The sequence below is a fragment of the Chrysemys picta genome, chromosome 7, assembly GCF_011386835.1.
Source record: "Chrysemys picta bellii isolate R12L10 chromosome 7, ASM1138683v2, whole genome shotgun sequence".
Lineage (NCBI taxonomy): Eukaryota > Metazoa > Chordata > Testudines > Emydidae > Chrysemys > Chrysemys picta.
In genome coordinates this window covers 32853688-32872559 of record NC_088797.1, presented here as the reverse complement: position 1 = coordinate 32872559, position 18872 = coordinate 32853688, and the positions used below count along the sequence as shown (strand labels likewise).

At 56.4% G+C, this 18872-nt stretch overlaps 1 protein-coding gene across 3 annotated transcripts; it reads right to left on the bottom strand.

Moving 5' to 3' along the window:
- Nucleotides 1-1561: 1561 nt before the first annotated feature.
- On the bottom strand, nt 1562-17747 carry LOC101942784 (atypical kinase COQ8A, mitochondrial-like). 3 transcript variants are annotated; one of them, XM_065551135.1, is made up of 16 exons: nt 17586-17715; nt 15890-15952; nt 11999-12144; nt 10582-10866; nt 10005-10071; nt 9424-9501; nt 8084-8206; nt 7711-7796; nt 7421-7561; nt 6848-6929; nt 6375-6468; nt 5879-6020; nt 5451-5558; nt 4402-4467; nt 4125-4211; nt 1562-3594 (listed from the first exon to the last, which is right to left on the bottom strand). In XM_065551135.1, exons 3-16 carry the CDS (start codon nt 12134-12136, stop codon nt 3316-3318), a joined length of 1776 nt encoding a protein of 591 aa, XP_065407207.1. In that variant the 5' UTR covers nt 12137-12144; nt 15890-15952; nt 17586-17715; the 3' UTR covers nt 1562-3315. The 3 variants fall into 3 exon arrangements, with proteins under 3 accessions (XP_065407207.1, XP_065407206.1, XP_065407209.1); XM_065551134.1 differs by lacking the exon at nt 15890-15952 and having other exon boundaries at nt 17586-17747; XM_065551137.1 differs by lacking the exons at nt 4125-4211; nt 15890-15952 and having other exon boundaries at nt 17586-17726.
- Nucleotides 17748-18872: the final 1125 nt, after the last annotated feature.

Genomic DNA, 18872 nt, shown 5'->3' with positions numbered 1-18872 from the left:
TGGCAGTCCAAGGCACAGTGACCATCTCTTCCACAGTTATAACAGAAACCTTCTTGCTGGCTATCACCCTTCCTGCTACTCTCCCCTCTTGAGGATGGCACAGTATGTCCCTGAGCCTTCATCATGACCACTTCTCGGGTCAAATCTCTCAGTGCTGCTGCCACTGACGGGGCATCTTCCATCTCTCCAAGCACTGTGGTGGTGCGACTCCCTGCCATCTTCGGCTGCACCATTGCATCCACTTGCAACAATCGCTCCTCCTCTTCACGTATCTCTCGAATGAGCTTGTGGAATGGGAGTGGGTTTTGGGCCCGCTCCCTCAGCTGCAGGCGCCACATCAACCTATCTTGTCGGGTGCCCCAAAGGATTTGGTCCAACCTAGCAGAATCAATGCGCTTGGTGGGGATGCCCTCCTTCCGCACTACCTGCTGTAGCAAATCCTCTAGTCTCCTGATGAAATCCAACAATCGTTCGTGGGGCTCCTGATAGGTATGGCAGAAACGATAATACAGGTCTTCACTGCTATCAGTAGTACTGTAGACATTCTCAAGAGCGGTTAAATAGTCTTGCACTGTGGCAGCTGGTTGTGAGTCTTTCAGGGCTCAGATAATTCACATGGCAGGTCCCCTCAGACTCTCAAGCACACGTTTCCGCTTCTCAGCATCAGAGCATTCCCACTCTTGGACAAGTGGCACTGTAAAATCCCTCCAGATCTCGTAATCCTCCTCTCCTGGGGGTACAGGTGACACCCCCGAGAATGAACGTAACCGCTCGTATGGAGCACTTTCATATACCGGCTTCAATGCATTTTTGAGAGCGTTTCCCAGCTCTTTGGCCCATCCCACCAGGCTGGGTGCTGCAGGTGTTGGAGCCCCTCCTAATGCCAAAATTAATTATTCTCTTGTCCGCTTCTCACCCACCATCAGAGCTTGCAATTTCTGCGCTAAAGAATCCACCTCAAGTGACACAGGCACACTAGGAGGGGACTGCTCTGCCCCCAGAATTGTCCAGGGAATACCTTCTACTTGCATCTCTTTGGGCACTTTATCAAGATCTGCTTCCTTGGAGTGAGTACATAGTGCTACCATGCTCTTCACTTTGCGGTTGTAAATATGGGTGTGGACCTTTACCCTCCCCAATATTTCAGCTGCATCTAGGCTCTCCTCAATTTCATTTGGTTCCATCTCTTCTGGGAATCCCGCCACCAGCACAGCTTTGGTTACTGGGATTCGTACCCCTCGGCACAGGTCTTCTAGTAATCCTCTCTCCATTTTTTTTTTTTTAAACTGAGATGAAAGTCACTCAGGAGTTTCTTTGCTCTGTGAAGAAGAGCCCAGGGTGCAAAACGTAGGTGTGTGTGTGTGTGTGTGTGTGTACTGCAAAGTCCCCATACGGGCCACCAAGTGTAACTTTAGCGCCCTCATGGCCAAGATGGAGTCTGCTCTGCAGGCAGCTCTGGCCAAGAGAAGGCGCGCGCAGGAATGCAGCAGGAGAAATCCCTTCCACCCCAGGGAACCTGTTCCAAACCCCGCAGAGTGAACACACACACCCACAGGAAAAGTACAGTGGATACAACAAGGGAAATATTTATTTACAGAGGGATGAGAGGAGAAAAACAACAAGGGGAAATATAAGGGAGAGTAAAACAGGATTGCATCCAAACCAAGGCCCCACAGGCCCAGTGGTAGCACAGTCTGGAAGGACAGACACTGACCAATGTGTCTGCACACAGAGTTCAGGAGTCCTGAGCAAAGTTCCAGTCCAATGGTGAGTCTTGGGTGCTCCTGGTCGTCTTCGGCGCCAGTGAACTTTCCCCAACAAACCCCTCCAGTGCCCTCTTCTGCTGCTCTCTGCAAAGCCACACAGAGTGACCACCTCCCCACTTAACTAGCTAGCAACCTCCCTCCTTGTTCCCAATGCAGAGTCACAAGCCCCAGTACTCACAGCCCCATGCAGCTCTAGGCAGCAGTGAATGTGATACTGGGTCCGGCCTGTCCTTCTCGGGCAATTCTTCCCTGGCACAGTGCTCCTCCTGGCTCCTGTCCTGGGCTGTCCCCGATCCACCCTGTCCGTCTCAGGCCTCGGGAAGGTTCTCTGCTGCTTCACTTTTCCAGGGCCTGCAGGCTGCCTCCACCTCTCCTTGGAGCTCCAGCCCCCGGAGGTTCCCTCCTTTTTTTCTTACTCTTCCCCTCCCCCCAGGAAAAAGATTTAAAGGGGCCATGCTCTCCAAACCCTAAAGGGGTTACACACACATGCACAAACACCCAGCCTGGTGCTGTCCCTAGACAGAGGAAGATATCCATACAGTAAAGTGCATGGACTGTAATGCCTGGCTCAGGTTCTGGGTGAGGACACGCGCGCACACCCTGTAGTGTTCATGGGCTGTAATGCCTGGTGCTGCCCCTAGGGGAAGACAGGCATACACCACAATGCACATGGACTACATTGGCTAGGGAGATACGTGCAGACTGGGAGACAGATGGGGTCGCTCCCCTGCTGTGGGAGGGTCATGACATCAACTCCTTTGCTCTGCCTCTGATGCCAGCTTGAAGTGGAGGGTTCCCCATGGAGCCGCAGGGCCTGTTTCTGGGTGGGGGATCCCAGTTGGGTGCAGAGATGGATGGAGGGCAAGCTCATGGCGGCGGGAGGGGTTACAGTTGGCGACAGGCCTTGGGCTCCCCTGTGTAAAATTCACCAGCATGACCAGGGTGGGAAAGGGGAAGCCCCCCAGCTTTCCTCAAGTCCATGACAATTACCCAATCACCCCCTCCCCGGCTCCCTCTGCTTGGTGTTCACTTTCTTAATGGTTTCCTCAAAAATCTTATCATCCTGTAAGAGCTCCCTCGAAACTCACATAAGACTTCCTAATAAGGGTCCCTTGAAACTCCCACATCCCTGAGGGCTCCCTTGAAACTCCTCTCATTTTATGAGGGCTCCTTCAAAACGCCTCTCATTCTATGAGGGCTCCCTCAAAACTCACCTGAAACCTACCTATAAGGGTCCCTTGAAACTCCCAGTCCCACCCTTCTATGAGGGCCCCTTTGAAATTCTCCAGTCTCTCAGAGCCCCCTTGAAACTGTCACGAACCTGAGGGCTCCGTTGAAATTCCTATCATTCCATGAAGTCTCCGTAAAAAATCCCTTTAGTCCAGCCCAGAAAGGTTCCTTGAAACTCCAATCATTCAAAGGTGCGGGGCTCCCAATGTACTCTCCATGATGGCATCCGTAAGCCCCCAGGATCCCCCTGTGGGTGCCACACCCCGAAATGTCTGCTGGGCCCCCCACCCTACCAGGACACCACCCACATTCTGCAATCTCAGCCCTCCCGGCCCCAGTAGCGGGCATAGGCCTGGCGGAAGATGGGCCGGCAGGGGATGCGGGCACCAAGCCGGGCACAGATGAGGAAGGAGCCGGCCATCTTGCGGTGGAGGGAGTAGGTCTCCTCAGGGGGCGGTGTCAGGCGGTGTTGCAGCATGATGGGCAGGAGGGTGTGGATGCGGTGCGTCGTGTTCTGGGCCCCAAAGTCAAAGGGGCTGTCGGCAGCAAAGGCCTCACCCAGAATCATCACAGCGTCTACGTGGGCATCCTTCATTGCCTGGGGGAGAGGAGCATAGGATAGGCCCAGGGCAGGACGCCTGGGGGCAGGTGGGGCATGGGGGGGTAGGCTGGGAGCTTGGGGGACATGAGGGGTCAGGGTGGTGTGAGAGCACCTGAGGGGCACAGAGAGGGCTGAGTGGGTGGGCAGGGATTGGAGGGAAACATGGTGGACGGGACCGAAGCGGGCATGGAGGGGGTTAGAGTACAGGGTGGGGGGCATAGAGGGGACTGAGGCAGTGAGCAGGGCCTGGGAGACATAGGGTGGGGTCAGGTAGCAGGGGAGACAGAGGGAGCTGAGGGTGCAGAGGTATGGGGAGGTGGGCAGGACCCGGGAGCACAGAGGTTACCGAGGGGAGCACACAGGCAGACAGGAGTAGGTGCAGGGAACTGGCTAGGAGAGCCAGCGAAGTTGGGCAGAGGTTGGAGGCATGGAGATGGCTGGGGGGAGCAGGGTTCTGCCCCCCATCATCTGGGCACTGGTCCCCCCAATCCCCATGCTGTGGCCAGGGAGGGGCCCAAGGGTCTCACCTGAGTCTCATAGCCCGTGAGGAACCGAAGCGCAATGGATCCCTGCAGCACCCCAGCCCGGTCGCCCTCAGCCGCAGCCTTAATGATCTGGAACCATTAGCAGAGCAGCCCAGAGGCCTTGTGAGATGGGCACAGGGCTCAAAACACTCCTGCCCCACTCCCTATAGTACCTTCTGCTGGGAGAGGCCAGGGCTGGAGTAGCCAGGGGCTCCCCCCAACAGCCAGAGCTCCTGCCTTCCTCCCTGCAGCACCCCCTGCTGGACAGCAGTAGTCTCACCTCAATGTACTGATCCGTAAAGGCCTTGTCAAAGCTGCGGGTGGCTCCGAAATCCAGCAGCGCCACCTGATGTCCAACACAGGGAAGAGTGGGTCAGAATCAGCTGAGAAACCCTGGTCTGGGATGGGCTGTGGGGGCTGGGGAGGGATCAGCCCACCCTCCCCCAAAAATCACACTGTTAAGTGCTGGCCGGGGGAGGAGTTGGGCTGCCTGGACCCAAACTGAGTGACACTACTGGGGGAGGGGAGTGCAGCTGCCCGTGGTCAGGGGGAGGCCCCCAAGCTGTGCCCTAGGGACAGTACCGTTGGACGTGTTACATTTGTGGGGCAGGTTGGCACTGAGCATCCAGACCATATCTCCCACATGATTGGAATGGGGTACATGGGCTAGGCACGTGGCGGGGTGGTAGGACATGGTTGAGGGGTTCATAGTGAGGAGTGCAGCTGGGGGAGGGGGAGCTGATGGGAGGGAGGGAGTGGGGGTCTCAGCCATGCAGGGTGGGCCTCAGCCCATTCAGGCACAGTTGGCAGGCTGTGGCATGGGGGGCAGGGGCATAGTGTGGGGACATGTGGGGTGGGGGTAGTAGATCACTGCTTGTAGAAGGGAGACAGGATGCAGGGGAGAATCCCCCCATATTGGGAGGGGGCATGGCTGGCAGACTGTGACATGGAAAGACAGAGGCGCAGTGGGGAGGGGGCAGATGTGTGGGGTGGTGGGTCTCTTTCTATGCTGGGAAGAGGACTGCAGCAACACAGGGGGCAGTAGGGGGCTCCCCCATTCAGGGAAGGGTAGGGTGACCAGACAGCAAGTGTGAAAAATTGTGACGGGGGTGGGGGAGTAATAGGAGCCCCTTTAAAAAAAACTCCAAATAGGGGGGGTCATGGCTGGCTGGTTCTGACATGGGGGGGCTGTAGGGGTTTCCCCATTCAGAGAAGTGGGTCGTGGCTGGCTGGCTCTGACATGGGGGGACTGTAGAGGGTCTCCCCCTTCAGGGAAAGGGCTCGCTGCTGGCTGGCTCTGATATGGAGGGCAACGGGAGGTGTCCGTACCTTGCCGCTGTGTGGATCATAGAAGAAGTTGGACCAGTTGGGGTCGGTCTGCATGTAGCGGAAGTGGAAGAGCTCCCGCACGCACAGATCCAGGATACTGGAGCAGATCTGTGGGGACGAGAGAGAGCCCAGCACTGAACACAATGGCCCCCAGCCCTGCTCTCCCCCTCCCCATGACAGGCCCCCTCCCTCGCTAGGATCAGGCTGGGAACTGCCCCCCTCCGATAGCAGCAGCACTGGCTCCACGTCCCAGAGTTAAGGTGAAAAGGGTCAGGCATGGAACGGGGTCTGCGGGTGCAGGATCCTGAGGCAGGCGTGAGCAGAGGGCATCCAAGAGGGAGATCCCAAGAGGGGGTGAGAGAGAGACTAGGAGTGTGTCCCAGCACGTGGGATCCTGTGTGCATGCAAGTGTCTTTCCCCCCCCTCACCATGTTGCGTGTCTCCTGGTCCAGCCCCTGGGCCTGGTCGAGGGGGAAGCCGGGCACCAACTCCGTGGTCAGTACCCGCTGGGTGCTCAGCTCACTGATCACCGACGGCACATAGAACACCGGGTCACCCTGCAACAGCTGCCTGTGGGGGCAACGTAACAGGAGAGGCTTTGTCAGTGTGGGCTCTGTACCAGCCTAACCCCCCCAACACACACACACACACACTGGGGGACTGTGCCTGGGTGGTCGCCTGTACCATCTCCATGGTGACTGTGCCAGAGCGGCTGCCTGTACCATCCCTTTACCAGGCGGTTGGGCCAGTGTGTACCATCTCCCGGGCAACTGTGCCGGAGTGGCCAACTGTACCACTCTTCCAGGTGATTGTGCCAGTGTGGCTGACAACACCAGCCCCCAGGCAAGTGTGCCAGAATGGCTGACTGTACCATCTCCTGGGCGACTGGGCCAGTGTGGATGTGACACTGACATGGGCACTTACTGAAATCTCGTGGCACAGGCAGCCTCCCGCTTGTAGTCGCACTCCAAGGCCAGCTCACGGCTCATTACCTCGATGGCATGTTCAGGGAAAAGCCCTGCGGGGAAGCGAGCAAGGAAGGAACATCAGTGCCAGCACTCAGCTCAGCCCAGCACGTAGGAGCCCAGAGTGAGTCACACCCTCTGTCACTATCCCCATTCCAGAGACAGGGAAACTGAGGCTCCCAGAGGGGAGGGGACTTGCCCAAAGCCACATATGGTCAAGCTTGAAACCCAGGAGTCCTGGCTCCCAGCCCCGTCCCCACACACACCACGCTCGCAGAATGTCATTAGAAGAGTTGGGATTTGGCCAGGACACCAGGGTCCCAACTCTTGGGGGAAGGCTTAGGAGGGCTTGGGCTCTCTTGGGACCAGGAGGGGGCAAGGCGTGGTAGCACCCAGGGGGGAATGTGGGCCCTTGGGCTTGGGACCTGGTACCTTCAGGCAGCGCGTTGCTCAGACTCAGTAGGGAGATGAGGTTCCGGACATCACTGTTGATGCTCTGGGCAATGCCTGGGTACTGGGGGAAAGGGAAACGGAGTCAGACCCAGGGGCCACAGGGCCTGCCCATGGCACAGATGTCATGAACCAAAGGAGGCACATGGGGGTATCGAGGTCCTCAAAGGAGCCAGAGTGGGAAGTTAAATGTAGCCACTGGCAGGTGGGTGAGGGAAGCTCCTTCAGTCCAAAGCCAAGACCTTTCCCATCAGCCCCTTGGGCAAACAGGCATCAGCCACAGAGGGCCAGACTGGGACATGGCGGCCAATTGGATGGGGTGAAATCACTGCCACCCAGTGCCCCGGGAAACCAGCTTCCAACATGGCCACCAGTGCACCAGGGGAACTGGCCTCCAACATGGCCACCTTTGCCCAGTGCTCCAGGGGAAGCAGCCTCTAACATGGCTGCCACCAGCGACCCAGGAAGACCAGCCTCCACATGGCCGCTGCTCTGCTTGCTGGGAGTTCGGGCTGCCTGCAGGGGGATCTGGGCTCGCCTGAGCCCTGCTGATACCTGGATTTTCATGGCCACATTGCGCCCATCCAGCAGCTGTGCCAGATGCACCTGCCCAATGGAAGCAGCAGCGAAGGGGCGCTCCTCGAACCAGGCCAGCCGCCTGCGCCAGTCTGGGCCCAGTTCGCTGTGCAGCACCCCCTGCATGGAGAAGGGAGAATAGCAGGGTCAGTGCCAACCACCCCCACCTCTTGCCCCCGCACATCTCAGGTTTGCCCCCCCACCTTCCCATGGGCCCCCCCCCCAGTCCTCCCACCTTCCGAGTCTGTCCCCTCCCACACCCCACTCACCATCATTTGCTTAGTGGGCATGAAGTCGGCGCTGTGCCTGACCCTCTCAAAGATCTTCTGGAGCGCAGGGTTAATAAGAGCGTCATCTGGGGGGTACAAAGCAGGGGGGAGCATCAGAGGCTGCGCTGGGGGGGATGTGACATTGGGGATGCCACTCCTCATGACACCAGGCTGCAGGGAAGGAGCAGTGGGGTGACACTGGGCAGAGCGAAGGGGGGTCTGGCTGGGGAACTGTCCCTGCAGCAAGCCCCACACTTGGGGGACGCAGTGGAGTTCAGTGCTAGGGAGCCCTGGCAAATAGGCTGTAGGGAATGATCCTGCCCTGGATTTGGGGGTGTTGGCTGCCCCCCTCCCAATCCTCCCACCTCCTCACCTTGGATGCTCAGCATCTGGCCGAGTTTCAGGGCCGCACCCCGCACCTTGCACAGGGTCCTGACGATCCGCTCTGCATTGGCTTCAGACAGGAGGGCACCTGAGCTCGAGGGTGACGGCTCACCTGGGGGTTGGGGGAGAGCAAAGGAGTGGTCAGGTCAGAGCTAACCCCCCATAACCTCTGGGGAGACCCCCACCAACAGCATGGATCCCTGCCTGTCAACCACAGCATCACAGATCTGGCAGCCAAGTACCCCCTTCCGGGGGGGAGGGAGGGATGTTGTTCACTGGGTGACCCTTTTCACCCCACCTGTTACTTCACTGACAAACGGCAATTCCATGACCCCCAAACCTCTCCCAAAGGCCTGTGGATTTGCCACTTTTTTCGTTTAAAGACATTTTTCAAACCTTCAGCACAATTCAGGAGAAATCACAGGGGCCGGCTGGGCCAGCGCTGAAACAAAATGTTGCAATTTTGCAACTTGAAGCGACTTTTTGATCTAACACGTCCTTCCATTTCCAGTGACAAATCGTTCCCAGAGGCTCTGAAGCCCAAACAAAACGATTTGTTCACCCTCCCCCCCTGCAATGAATACTTTCCAACCAGCCAGCACTAGTACTGCCCCTGCCCCCCACATCACTGGAAAAATCCTGCTGGCAAGGGGCCCAGCCCTGCCTGGTGGCCACATCCAAATCCCCTGCTCCCTCTGGCGCTAGAATCACACCAGCCATTTGGCCCAGCTGGCGCCCTGCCCTCCAGCCCACGCCACGGGTTCAAGCCCTTGGGTTGTGACCTGCTGTTCTCCCCCAATCCACACAGGAGACAATGAGGTCACAGGAAAGATGTGCCCCACTCCCATTGCGCACACACAGGGCAGGGGTCTCCAGGCAGCCTCAGTGCACCATGGAGATGGGTGTCCAATAGTGCAAGACATTGAGCGTGCATGTGAGCCAGGGAGTGTGAGATTCTACGTATGCAGGTGCCCAAGCGTGATTACTTGTGCATTGAGCCCCTCCCCCCAAAGCAGCTTCCAACACTGCTACTGTTAGTGTAAAAGGGCCCCAGGTGTATTCACAAGAGCACATGTGTGTCCACATGTGTACATGTGAATGAGCGTGCAAGGGGGGTTCCAATTGTGTCTGTACCTGACCACAGGAGTGTCTGAGTGTGCGAGAGGGATTTCAGTTATCTCTGTACTTGACCAGGACCATATCTGAATGTGTGAGAAGGATTCTGATTGTGTCCATACCCGACCACCAGTGTGTCTGAGCGTGCAAGGGAGATTCTGATTGTGCCTGTCCAAGTGTGTGAGTGGGCTGCCACCAGTGTCCTTCACTCACCTTTCACAACTGTTTCTGCCCGGAAGGATTTCTTGGCAGCTTCCACCAGGACCCCGATCCCGACACTCACGGCTAAGCCTAGGGGACAGAGTGGAGGAATAACACACCAGGCCAACCAGCCCTACTTCACTGCTCCACTGGGGGAGGGGAGTACCAAGCCACCCGCACACTGACCTCCAGAGCCACCCGCCCCACAAAGCATCCAACAAGTCACCCCTTAAACCCCATGGAGCTGCTGACACGGCCCCTGGGAACACTTTCCTTCCTGATCTACTGTCTCCTGTTCCCCTGGAGACTAGCTTGCCAGCCTCTGTGTGTGTCTGTCCAGACCGGGTGCAGCAGGGCTCGTGCTATACACAACACAGCACCCCGTGCTGAGCTGCCTCTCCTGACCCCACAGGGACCCATCCCCCGCCAACTCAGCCTCCATGACCTGTTCAACGCTGGGCCCCTCTGACAATGAAGATTGAAGCTGGGACCCCCTAGAGGAGAAATGCCCCATGTCCCGTCCCCTGGGTCAGCTGGGGCCCTTGTGCAGGGAAGATTTTCCTTTATCAGGGCATGTGCTGAATGCTTCTTACCCCCAAAGTTGGCCAGCCTGCCGAGCCGAGTTGCAGGGACCTTCCGCTCACAAGATTTGTCACTGAGCTGCAAAACAGAGCAGAGGTGACTCTCCCAGACAGCGCCTGTCTCCCCCCATGGCAGCATGGGAGCAGAAAGCCCTGTGTACTCCTACCCACTGCCTGGTCTCAGACAGAAATAAAACCCAGGAGTCCTGTCTCCCAGCCCCCTTGCTCTAACTCACTAGACCCCACTCTTGGGGGAGGGATAGCTCAATGGTTTGAGCATTGGCCTGCTAAACCCAGGGTTGTGAGTTCAATCCTTGAGGGGGCCACTTGGGGATCTGGGGCAAAACCAGTACTTGGTCCTGCTAGTGAAGGCAGGGGGCTGGACTCGATGACCTTTCAAGGTCCCTTACAGTTCTAGGAGATGGGATATCTCCATTAATTTAAAATTTGTCCCATAGCTGAGGATAGAACCCAGGAGTCCTGACTCCCTGCTCTAACCACTACATTCCTCCCCTCCCTGAATTGAGAATAGAGCCCAGGTACCCTGATTCCCAGACCCCTGCCCTAACCACTAGACCCACCCCCTTACCATATGTCTGTAGGGCCGGATGGGTGGCACCTTGGTGTCTCTGGCCTTTTGCACGTCTTCAGCTGTCAGCCTGCCCACTGCAGGAGAGTTCTGATGGTACAAACGCCAGGGGCCCATGGAGCGGACCAGGAAGAGAGACAGGACATGGTCCAGCTGTGGTGTCCAGAGCAGAGAGCCAGCCCCTTGCCCCAGCACAGAAGACCAGCACCCTGGGCGAGCAGGTCTGGGACTGGCAAAGGATTTTGGGATAACCCCAGGCGTAATGGTCCAGTCAGAGCTGCAAGTCTGGGAAAGGGGAGAAACATCACCCCTTTATGGGTGGGGGCTGGGATACTGTCTGGTACCCCTTGTCCCAGTCTCCTCCCCCCACAAGCCAGCCTGCCCTCCCACCCTATAGCCAGATCAGCAACAGTGTCCCCTAGAGAGGAAAGGCCCCAGGCACCATTCCTAGCCCCCTTGGGTCATCCAGTCCTCCCATCCTGGGACCAGATTGGAGCTGGCATCCCCTAGAGGGGAAAGGCCCCGTATCCCATTCCCAATACACACACTCCCGTCAGAGAATCGGACATGATAACAGACTTCAAATATGTAAAGGGCTGTTATAAAGAGTACGGGGATCAATTGTTCTCTGTGTCCACTGGAGACAGGACACGAAGTAATGGGCTCAGGGCCGGCTCCAGGCACCAGCTGAGCAAGCGGGTGCTTGGGGCGGATTGAACGAGGCGGCATTCCGCCCAATCCTAGGGCAGCCAGGCCGTTTTTTTTTTCTTTTTTTTGTTTCCGCTCCGGCCGCCCTGTAGGGGGCGGCGGCGTGGAGGACGGGAGCGCCCTGCAGCAAGCCAGGCAGGGCAGTCCTCGTCCTTCCCTCCCCGCCGACCGGAGCGGAGCCCTCCCGGCAGGCGGCACGCGGCGCGGCGGGACGGGTCGCGTGGCAGCGCCCTGCTGTAGCCCTGGCCGCCCCCCTTCTCTCTCTCTCCCGCCCGCTCCCTTCCCCCCCACACTAGCCGGTCCCCCTGCACCCGTGCTCCGGCGCACAGATCACTGGTGTTTTTTTGTTTTTTTTTTTGCTTTGCTGTTCTGGCCGCCCCATTTTTTGTTTGTTTTTTTTTTTTGCTTGGGGCTGCCAAAAAGCCAGAGCCGGCCCTGAATGGGCTTAATCTGCAGCAAGGGAGATTTAGTTTAGATATTAAGAAAAACTTTCTAAGGGTAGTTAAGCTCTGGAACAGGCTGCCAGGGGAGGCTGTGGAATCCCAGTCATGGGAGGGTTTTAAGAATAGGTTGGACAAACACCTGTCAGGGATGCTCTGGGTTTACTTGGCCCTGCCTCAGCGCAGGGGGCTGGACTTAATGACCCCTCAAGACTCCTTCCGGCCCTACATTGCTATGATTCTAATCTTCTGGCCAGACCCATTTGTACCTTGTCTCCTCTCCTGAAGCGGTCCAGTTTCCTCTGGCGTCCCCCAGATGCTGACACAAAGCGAAGAGGGGATATTGGGAACTCCCCCAGGGTCCGGCCAGCCAGGGGGAGCCCCTTCTTCATCATGATCTCAGCCATGGAGGGCTCTGCAGAGAGGGAACCACTAAGAGCTCAGGGCAGGGAGCTTGCAGCACAGAGACACACACAGCCCTGGCCGGGGACATGTCCTGAACCCACCAATGGAACACAGACACCCAGCATGTGAAGGAACGACCTGGGGTGGTCCCAGAGTGTACAGGCAGGGTGGGCTAGTGGTTATAGCAGGGGCGCTGGGCATCAGGATTCCGGGGTTCTGTTAATAAATATTACAAAATCTAATATTAAATTATCCAGGATTATTTACAAATCTTCACTGGGTCACCAGCCTAATACACTTTGCCTCAGAGCCACCAAAAGAATCAAGGAGTCCTGACTCCCACTCCCTGCCCAGAACTGGGCATTGAACCCAGGAGTCCTGAATCCCAGCTCCCCCACTCTAATCACTACAGCCCCTCTGAAGTAGCAGGGGTGCAGGAGAGGCCCCTCACCAACTGATCTTGTGTAGCGCTTAAAAGGCTGGACAGTGAGGCTGGCATCCTGCCTCCAGATACCCCACCCCACTCCACCCTGCCCTACAGCCCTCCTCCCACAGACAGCTCTGGGGTTAACCCTGCTGCTAATCCCCTGGGGACCTGCAGAGGAGGCAGCATGGACAGCTGCCAGCCGCTCTTAGCCATTGCGCCCCAGGCTACAGACACTGCTAATCCATTAGCATAAGGCTACGTGTAGGGCGGCCAGTGTACCCCAGCAAAGAGGCCTAGCCCATCTGGGTGCCCCTGGCTGGCTGGCCACTGCCCTGGAAGCAAGCCATGTTAACCCTTAGCCCGCTGACTCCCCTAGTTGACCAACCCCTCCATATGAAGCATTCACGCTGCCGTCCCAGAGCCAGGGCCAGAACTCAGGAATCCTGACACCCAGCTCTGATCACAGGAGACCCCTCTCCTCTCATAGCTGAGGAGAGAACCAGGAGACCTACTCCCAGGCCCTCCCCCCTGTTCTAACCACTAAACAACACCCCCTTCCAGGGCCAGAACCCAAGACTCCTGGCTTCCAGCTCCCCTTACTCTAATCCACTAGCCCCTCTCTCACATAAAAACCCAGGAGTCCTGACTCCCAGTTTCCCTGTGTTTTAACCACTAGACCCCATTTCCCTCCCAGAGTTTGCAACAGAATCCAGGAGCCTAACTCCCAGCTCTAACCACTAGTCCCCACTCCCCTTTCAGAGAATGGGAGTGGAACCCAGAAGTTCTGCCTCTCAGTCCCCCTTGCTCTAACCACTATCTTTTTTCTAGAGCCAGGAGTAGAACCCAGGAGTCCTGGTTCCCAGTCTCCCATGGCCTCACCATTTCTCTTCAACAGAGGCTAAGGACTAACAGGCCAGAGATCGAGTTCCCTTCTACCACCAGAGGGGTTACACCAGAGATCCATTGCTACAGGTAGCATGGTGGCTTTGTGGGGAGGGGCGGCTCTCTCTGCTGCAGCCCCCCGACTCAGAGCACCCCCAGACAGAGCATGTCCCCAGAGGCTGCTAAGTCAGCACCTTTCCTCGGCATTGGAAGACGCAGCTGTGGTCAGGAAAAAGGCGGTGCTGCTCCTCTGAGTCATCCAGTCCCATCAAGCAGGAGCACGTTTGAAACGTGCTGGGGGCCAGGGAATTTGAGATGCACATGCACACCCTGTCTCACCCTGTGACCCTCCACTCATTTGTTCCCTCAGCTCGGGGACACCCACAGAGCACAAGGCATGGAGCAGAGAGGAGGAACAGGCAATGGATGAAGCCAGGAGTCCGGAGTCAGGAATACAACCCAGAAGCAAAGTACAGGGCATCCGGGGTTCCATTCCCCACCGCCCCCACATCCAGTTTTGGAGAAGTCACACAAGCTTGCTATTGAATTTTTCTCCAGGGCATATAGGCAGGAGGCAGGTAACTACTGATCAGAGCAAGGGGGGACTAGAAGTCAGGACTCCTGTGTTCTATTCCTAGCTCTGGGAATGGTGTGGGGTCTAATAGATAGAGAAGGGGTGGCTGGGAGCCAGGACTCTTGAGTTCATCTATTCTCAGCTCAGTCACTGGCATGCTGGGTAACTTTGGGCAAGTCATTTACCTCCCTGTACCTCAGTTTCCCCATCTTCAAAATACAACTAATGATACTGACCTCCTTTGTAAAGTGCTTTGAGAACTAAAGATGAAAAGTGCTATATAAGAGCTAGGTATTATTAACCGCGATGTTGCACAGGGATTGCTCACTTGGCACTGAAATGCGGCCACCTCTGGGGTGGGGCACAGGGGCTATTTAAACAGGGATCTCTCGCCCATTGCTCAGACGCAGCCATCTGTGGGCTGGGATCGCGTCAGCTATTTATACAGGGATCCCCCACCCAGTGCTGAAATGCAGCCACCTCTGGGATGGAACATGGCATGTGTTTAATGGTGCACAACAATACTATACAAAACAGTTTAGGATTTTGTCCATTCTGATTTTATAGCATTTGCTGTAAAGTCAAATTTGGCTCTACACAAAACCTGAGACTAACTGAAAGGGGTTGGGAATTTTTAAAATTCCAGTGGGGATCATTTTTATTTCAAACCAAAGCAAAGCAAAATCTGTTCCCGGCCTTGAGGTATTTGTAATCAAACATTGCAGCACTGAGCTGGGACATGAGACCCCGAGGGAGAAATGGACTAGAAACTGACTCCATAATCAGAAGTGGAAACTGACAGATAGATTTTCAGCGTCTGCGCTAAGAGGAAGGAAAGGTGCCACCTGGCCTTAAAATCTATCAATCTAGGGAAAACACACAGAGCTCCATGTAAATTTGATTTGTAAAATTCTTTCCATTTAAACAATTTTTGAGGTTATCAAGGGAAATTGGGGTGGGGAGGAGGTTCATACAGTCTATTTCCCACCTCACCCCATCCCAGAAGCCTTTAATACTCCAGCACTGGGGCTCCACGGCTAGATTGGAAGCTCTTTGGGGCAGGGACATCTTTTTGTTTCTACAGTGTCTAGCACAAGAAAGCTTCCCTAGCTTACCACCCAAGAAAGAGATCTTGGAGCCACCGTGGATAGTCGTCTGAAAACTTCTGCTCAATGTGCAGCAGCAGTCAAAAAGACTAACAGTATACTAGGAACTATTAGGAAATAAGAAAGAAAATATGATAATGCCATTCTATGGTGCACCCGCACCTTGAATACCCTGTCCGGTTCTGGTTGCCCCATCTCAGAAAGGATACTGTGGAACTGGAAAAGGTTCAGAGAAGGCAACAAAGATGATCAAGGGTACGGAGCAGCTTCATGCCAGGAGAGATTAAAAAGATTAGGGCTGTTCAGCTTAGAAAAGAGATGACTAAGGTCTATAAAATAATGAATGGTGTGGAAAAAGTGACTAGCGAAGTGTTATTGACCCTTTCACACAATACAAAAAAAACAGGGGTCACCCAATTAAATTAATAGGCAGCAAGTTTAATGCAAGCAAGAGGAAGTACTTTTTCAGACAACACACAACTAACCTGTGGAAACTCATTGCCATGGTATGTTGTGATGACCAAAAGTATAATGGGGTTCAAAAAAGAACTGGCTACATTCATGGTCAGCCAATGATTAACCAAGATGGTGAGAGATGTAAACCCATGCTCAGGGAGACCCTAAACCTCTGACTAACAGAAGCCTGGAGTGGAAGACAGGGGTGAATCACACTATAATTGGCCTGTTCTGTACACCCCAACCCCTGAAGCTCTGGTATGGGCCACTGCTGGAGACAGGATACTGAGAAGATGGAGCATGGTCTCACCTAGTATAGCAGCTCTTATGTTCTTACAGTGGGGCTCTGGTCCATGACTGGGGCTCCTAGGGGCTACCACAAATAAACATCTTTGTGAGGCTAGTTACAGGGTTGAGATCTTGCTGTTATGAGATATTTGTTGATTGCTGGTCTAATTAGTCTGGGCATTTGAACGGGTGGCCTAGATCAGTGGTTTTCAAGCTGTGGTCCCCAGGGATCCGTGAACTAAGATTTCCAAAGGGGTCCGCACCTCCATTTGAAATTTGTTAGGGGTCCTCAAGTGAAAAAAGGTTGAGAACCACCAGCTTAGAGGGCAAAGGCCCAGTCAGGGGCTGGATCTGCTGGTGCCTCCTGCAAGGAAAGGCCCTGCATCCCAATGTCATAAATATATGTTATCGCTTATTTCCCTTGCAGTTTACAATAAGCTAAAACTGACACCCTCCTAGCCAGCAATCAGAGGTCACTGCTGCTGCCCCTCACTCCCTAGCCATGGGGTTAGGAGACTTACCAGGCTATGGACATAGGGGTCAGGGCAGTTTAGTCTGGCAGTTTAGTCCCAGGGAACTAGCTTAATTTGGATGCAGCACAGAATTTGGGCACTGGGCTGGATCCCAGAGCTATTGGTTCGGATTCCTTCCCCTCTGTCTTTCCCGCCTCCCTCAGACCCCACTGCTGGGGATCTGTGCATCACAGCGTCGTCCCCCCCCCGCCCTTCCCAGTGCTGCAGCCAACAAGCCCGCTCACTCCCACTAGTCCAGCCCAGCCCAGGCGTTGCAACAGCACAAGCCCGGGGCTTGTGTGCAGGAATGCACGTAGGTTCGCATGGGCAACCACCACGTCCCCTGGCACCCAGCGCCAGCCCCACCAGCGGGGGGAGGAGGGGCGGGGCCATGCCTTAGGAGCATCCCCTGCAAACCCCGCCCCCATCTCAGCCCGGGCGCCCCCGCCGCCAACCCCGATCCTCTCATCCCAGCCGGGGCAACCCCGGCACCGCTCTTCCACCCCCACCCGAGCATCCCCCCTCCAGCCGCGTTCCCCCATCCCCGCCTGAGCATCCCCCCTCCAGCCCCGATCCTCTCACCTCAGCCGGAGCACACACACCCCGCCAGACCAGCTCCCCCCAACCTAGCCTGGGCATCCCCCTCCACCTCCTGCGAGCCCCGCTCCCACCAACCCGCCAGGGCAGCTCCCCTCCAGCCCCGCTCCCCCCATTCCGGACTGGGCATCCCCCTTCAGCCCCGCTCCCCCATCCCTGCCCGGGCATCCCCCCCTCCAGCCCCATCACCGCCCGGGCATCCCCCCTCCAGCCCCATCACCGCCCGGGCATCCCCCCTCCAGCCCCGATCCTCTCACCCCAGCCAGTCCAGAACACACACCTCGCCAGATTCGCTCCCGCCAACCTAACCTGGGCATCCCCCTCCAGTCCCCCGAGAGCCCTGCTCCCCGCTGGAGCATCCCCCCTCCAGCCCCCGTCAGCCCCGATCCTCGCACCCCAACCAGAACACCCCCCGCCAGATTCGCTCCCCCCAACCTAGCCTGCGCATCCCCTTCACTTTCTGCGAGCCTCGCTCCCGCCAACCCGCCCGGGCATCCCCCCTCCAGCCCCGCTCCCCCCATTCCCGCCCGGGCATCCCCCCTCCAGCCCCCCGCGAGCCCCACTCCCCCCATTCCCGCCCCTGTCCGCACCCAGAGGTTGCTTCCTTACCTCCGTGGTCCCCAGAGGGGCGGGGGGGTCTCAGTCTGTCGGATCCTGGGGCGGGAGGAGCTGTACCCGCTGCCCCGGAGTCTGGCCCGGCTGCTGCTCCCCGAGCGCTTTTGTTCCCAGCCTATCTCTGTCCGCCCGCATCGCTCCCCAAGCCCGTGCAATGACGTCTCCGTAGAGCCTGGCCAATGGGAGCTAAGTAGGCGTGTCCCTCACCTAGCGTCCCCCCCCCCCCCATCCCCCTTGCATCCCAGCGTTCCGGCTTGCCCTATGGCACGGGGCTGGCATGGTGCCCACAGAGCGCCCCGAAGCCAGCCACTCGCTGTCCATCATCAACCCTCCGCTGGGTTATTGGTTTGTGTGTGTGTGTGTGTGGGGGGGGGGTAACAGTGTCACCCAAAGGCTCATTGCTCACAAGGAGGGGCCGGCTGGGTCGGCAACCTGTGACTCAAGGTGGCAACAAGCTCCTTGTAGGGGACTCGCTTGCTCCTGAGCCAGAGGGGAGCCTGCAGTGGGATGTCCAGGGGGACATTAGGTTAAATGTCCCCCCAGGGTGCCCAGCTAGCCTCCGTAGTGCAAGTGCGGTGTGTGTGGGGGGGGATGCTGGATGTGCAGGGTGCATGGGGGTTGGAGAAGTTCCTAGCAAGAGAAATAAAAAGCATCAAAAATTGAATCAAAACACAAGACCTGCTTCCTTTTTATTATGGGTATTGTGGTAGCACCTAGGAGCCCCACTCATGGCCCCGGCCCCCATCGTGCTAAGCGCTGTACAGAACGAAAGATGCCCCCGAGAGCTTCCAGAATAAGACAAGAGACAAGAGCCAGACAGGGACAGAGGAGGAAGCCCAAGGAAACAATGAGGCATTATTAGTCAGCATGATAGACAGTGGTTTCTGCACACCAGCAGCCTAACTGTTAAGGTTTTTGTAGGCATCATGACAAAGGAGAGTTTGAAAGAGGGATGAAGATTGTGTGTGTGGAACACAGATTGTGTGTGTGTGAGAGAGAGGCATACTCTGTGTGTGTGTGCATGACACAGGGTATGTGTGAGCGAAAGAGGTTTTGTGTGCATGTATGACAGATAGTACATGTGTTAAAAGATAGTGTGTGTACACAAGAATGTGCATGACAGAATGTGTGTGTGAGATTGTGTGTGTGTATATTAGACAGACTATGTCTGAGAGACACAGTGTGTATGGGACTGTGTTTGAGAGGTGAGTGCATGTGTGTGTGTGAAACAGACTGTGAGAAATACAAAGAGAAATACAAATGTGTGAGTGAGTGATTGTG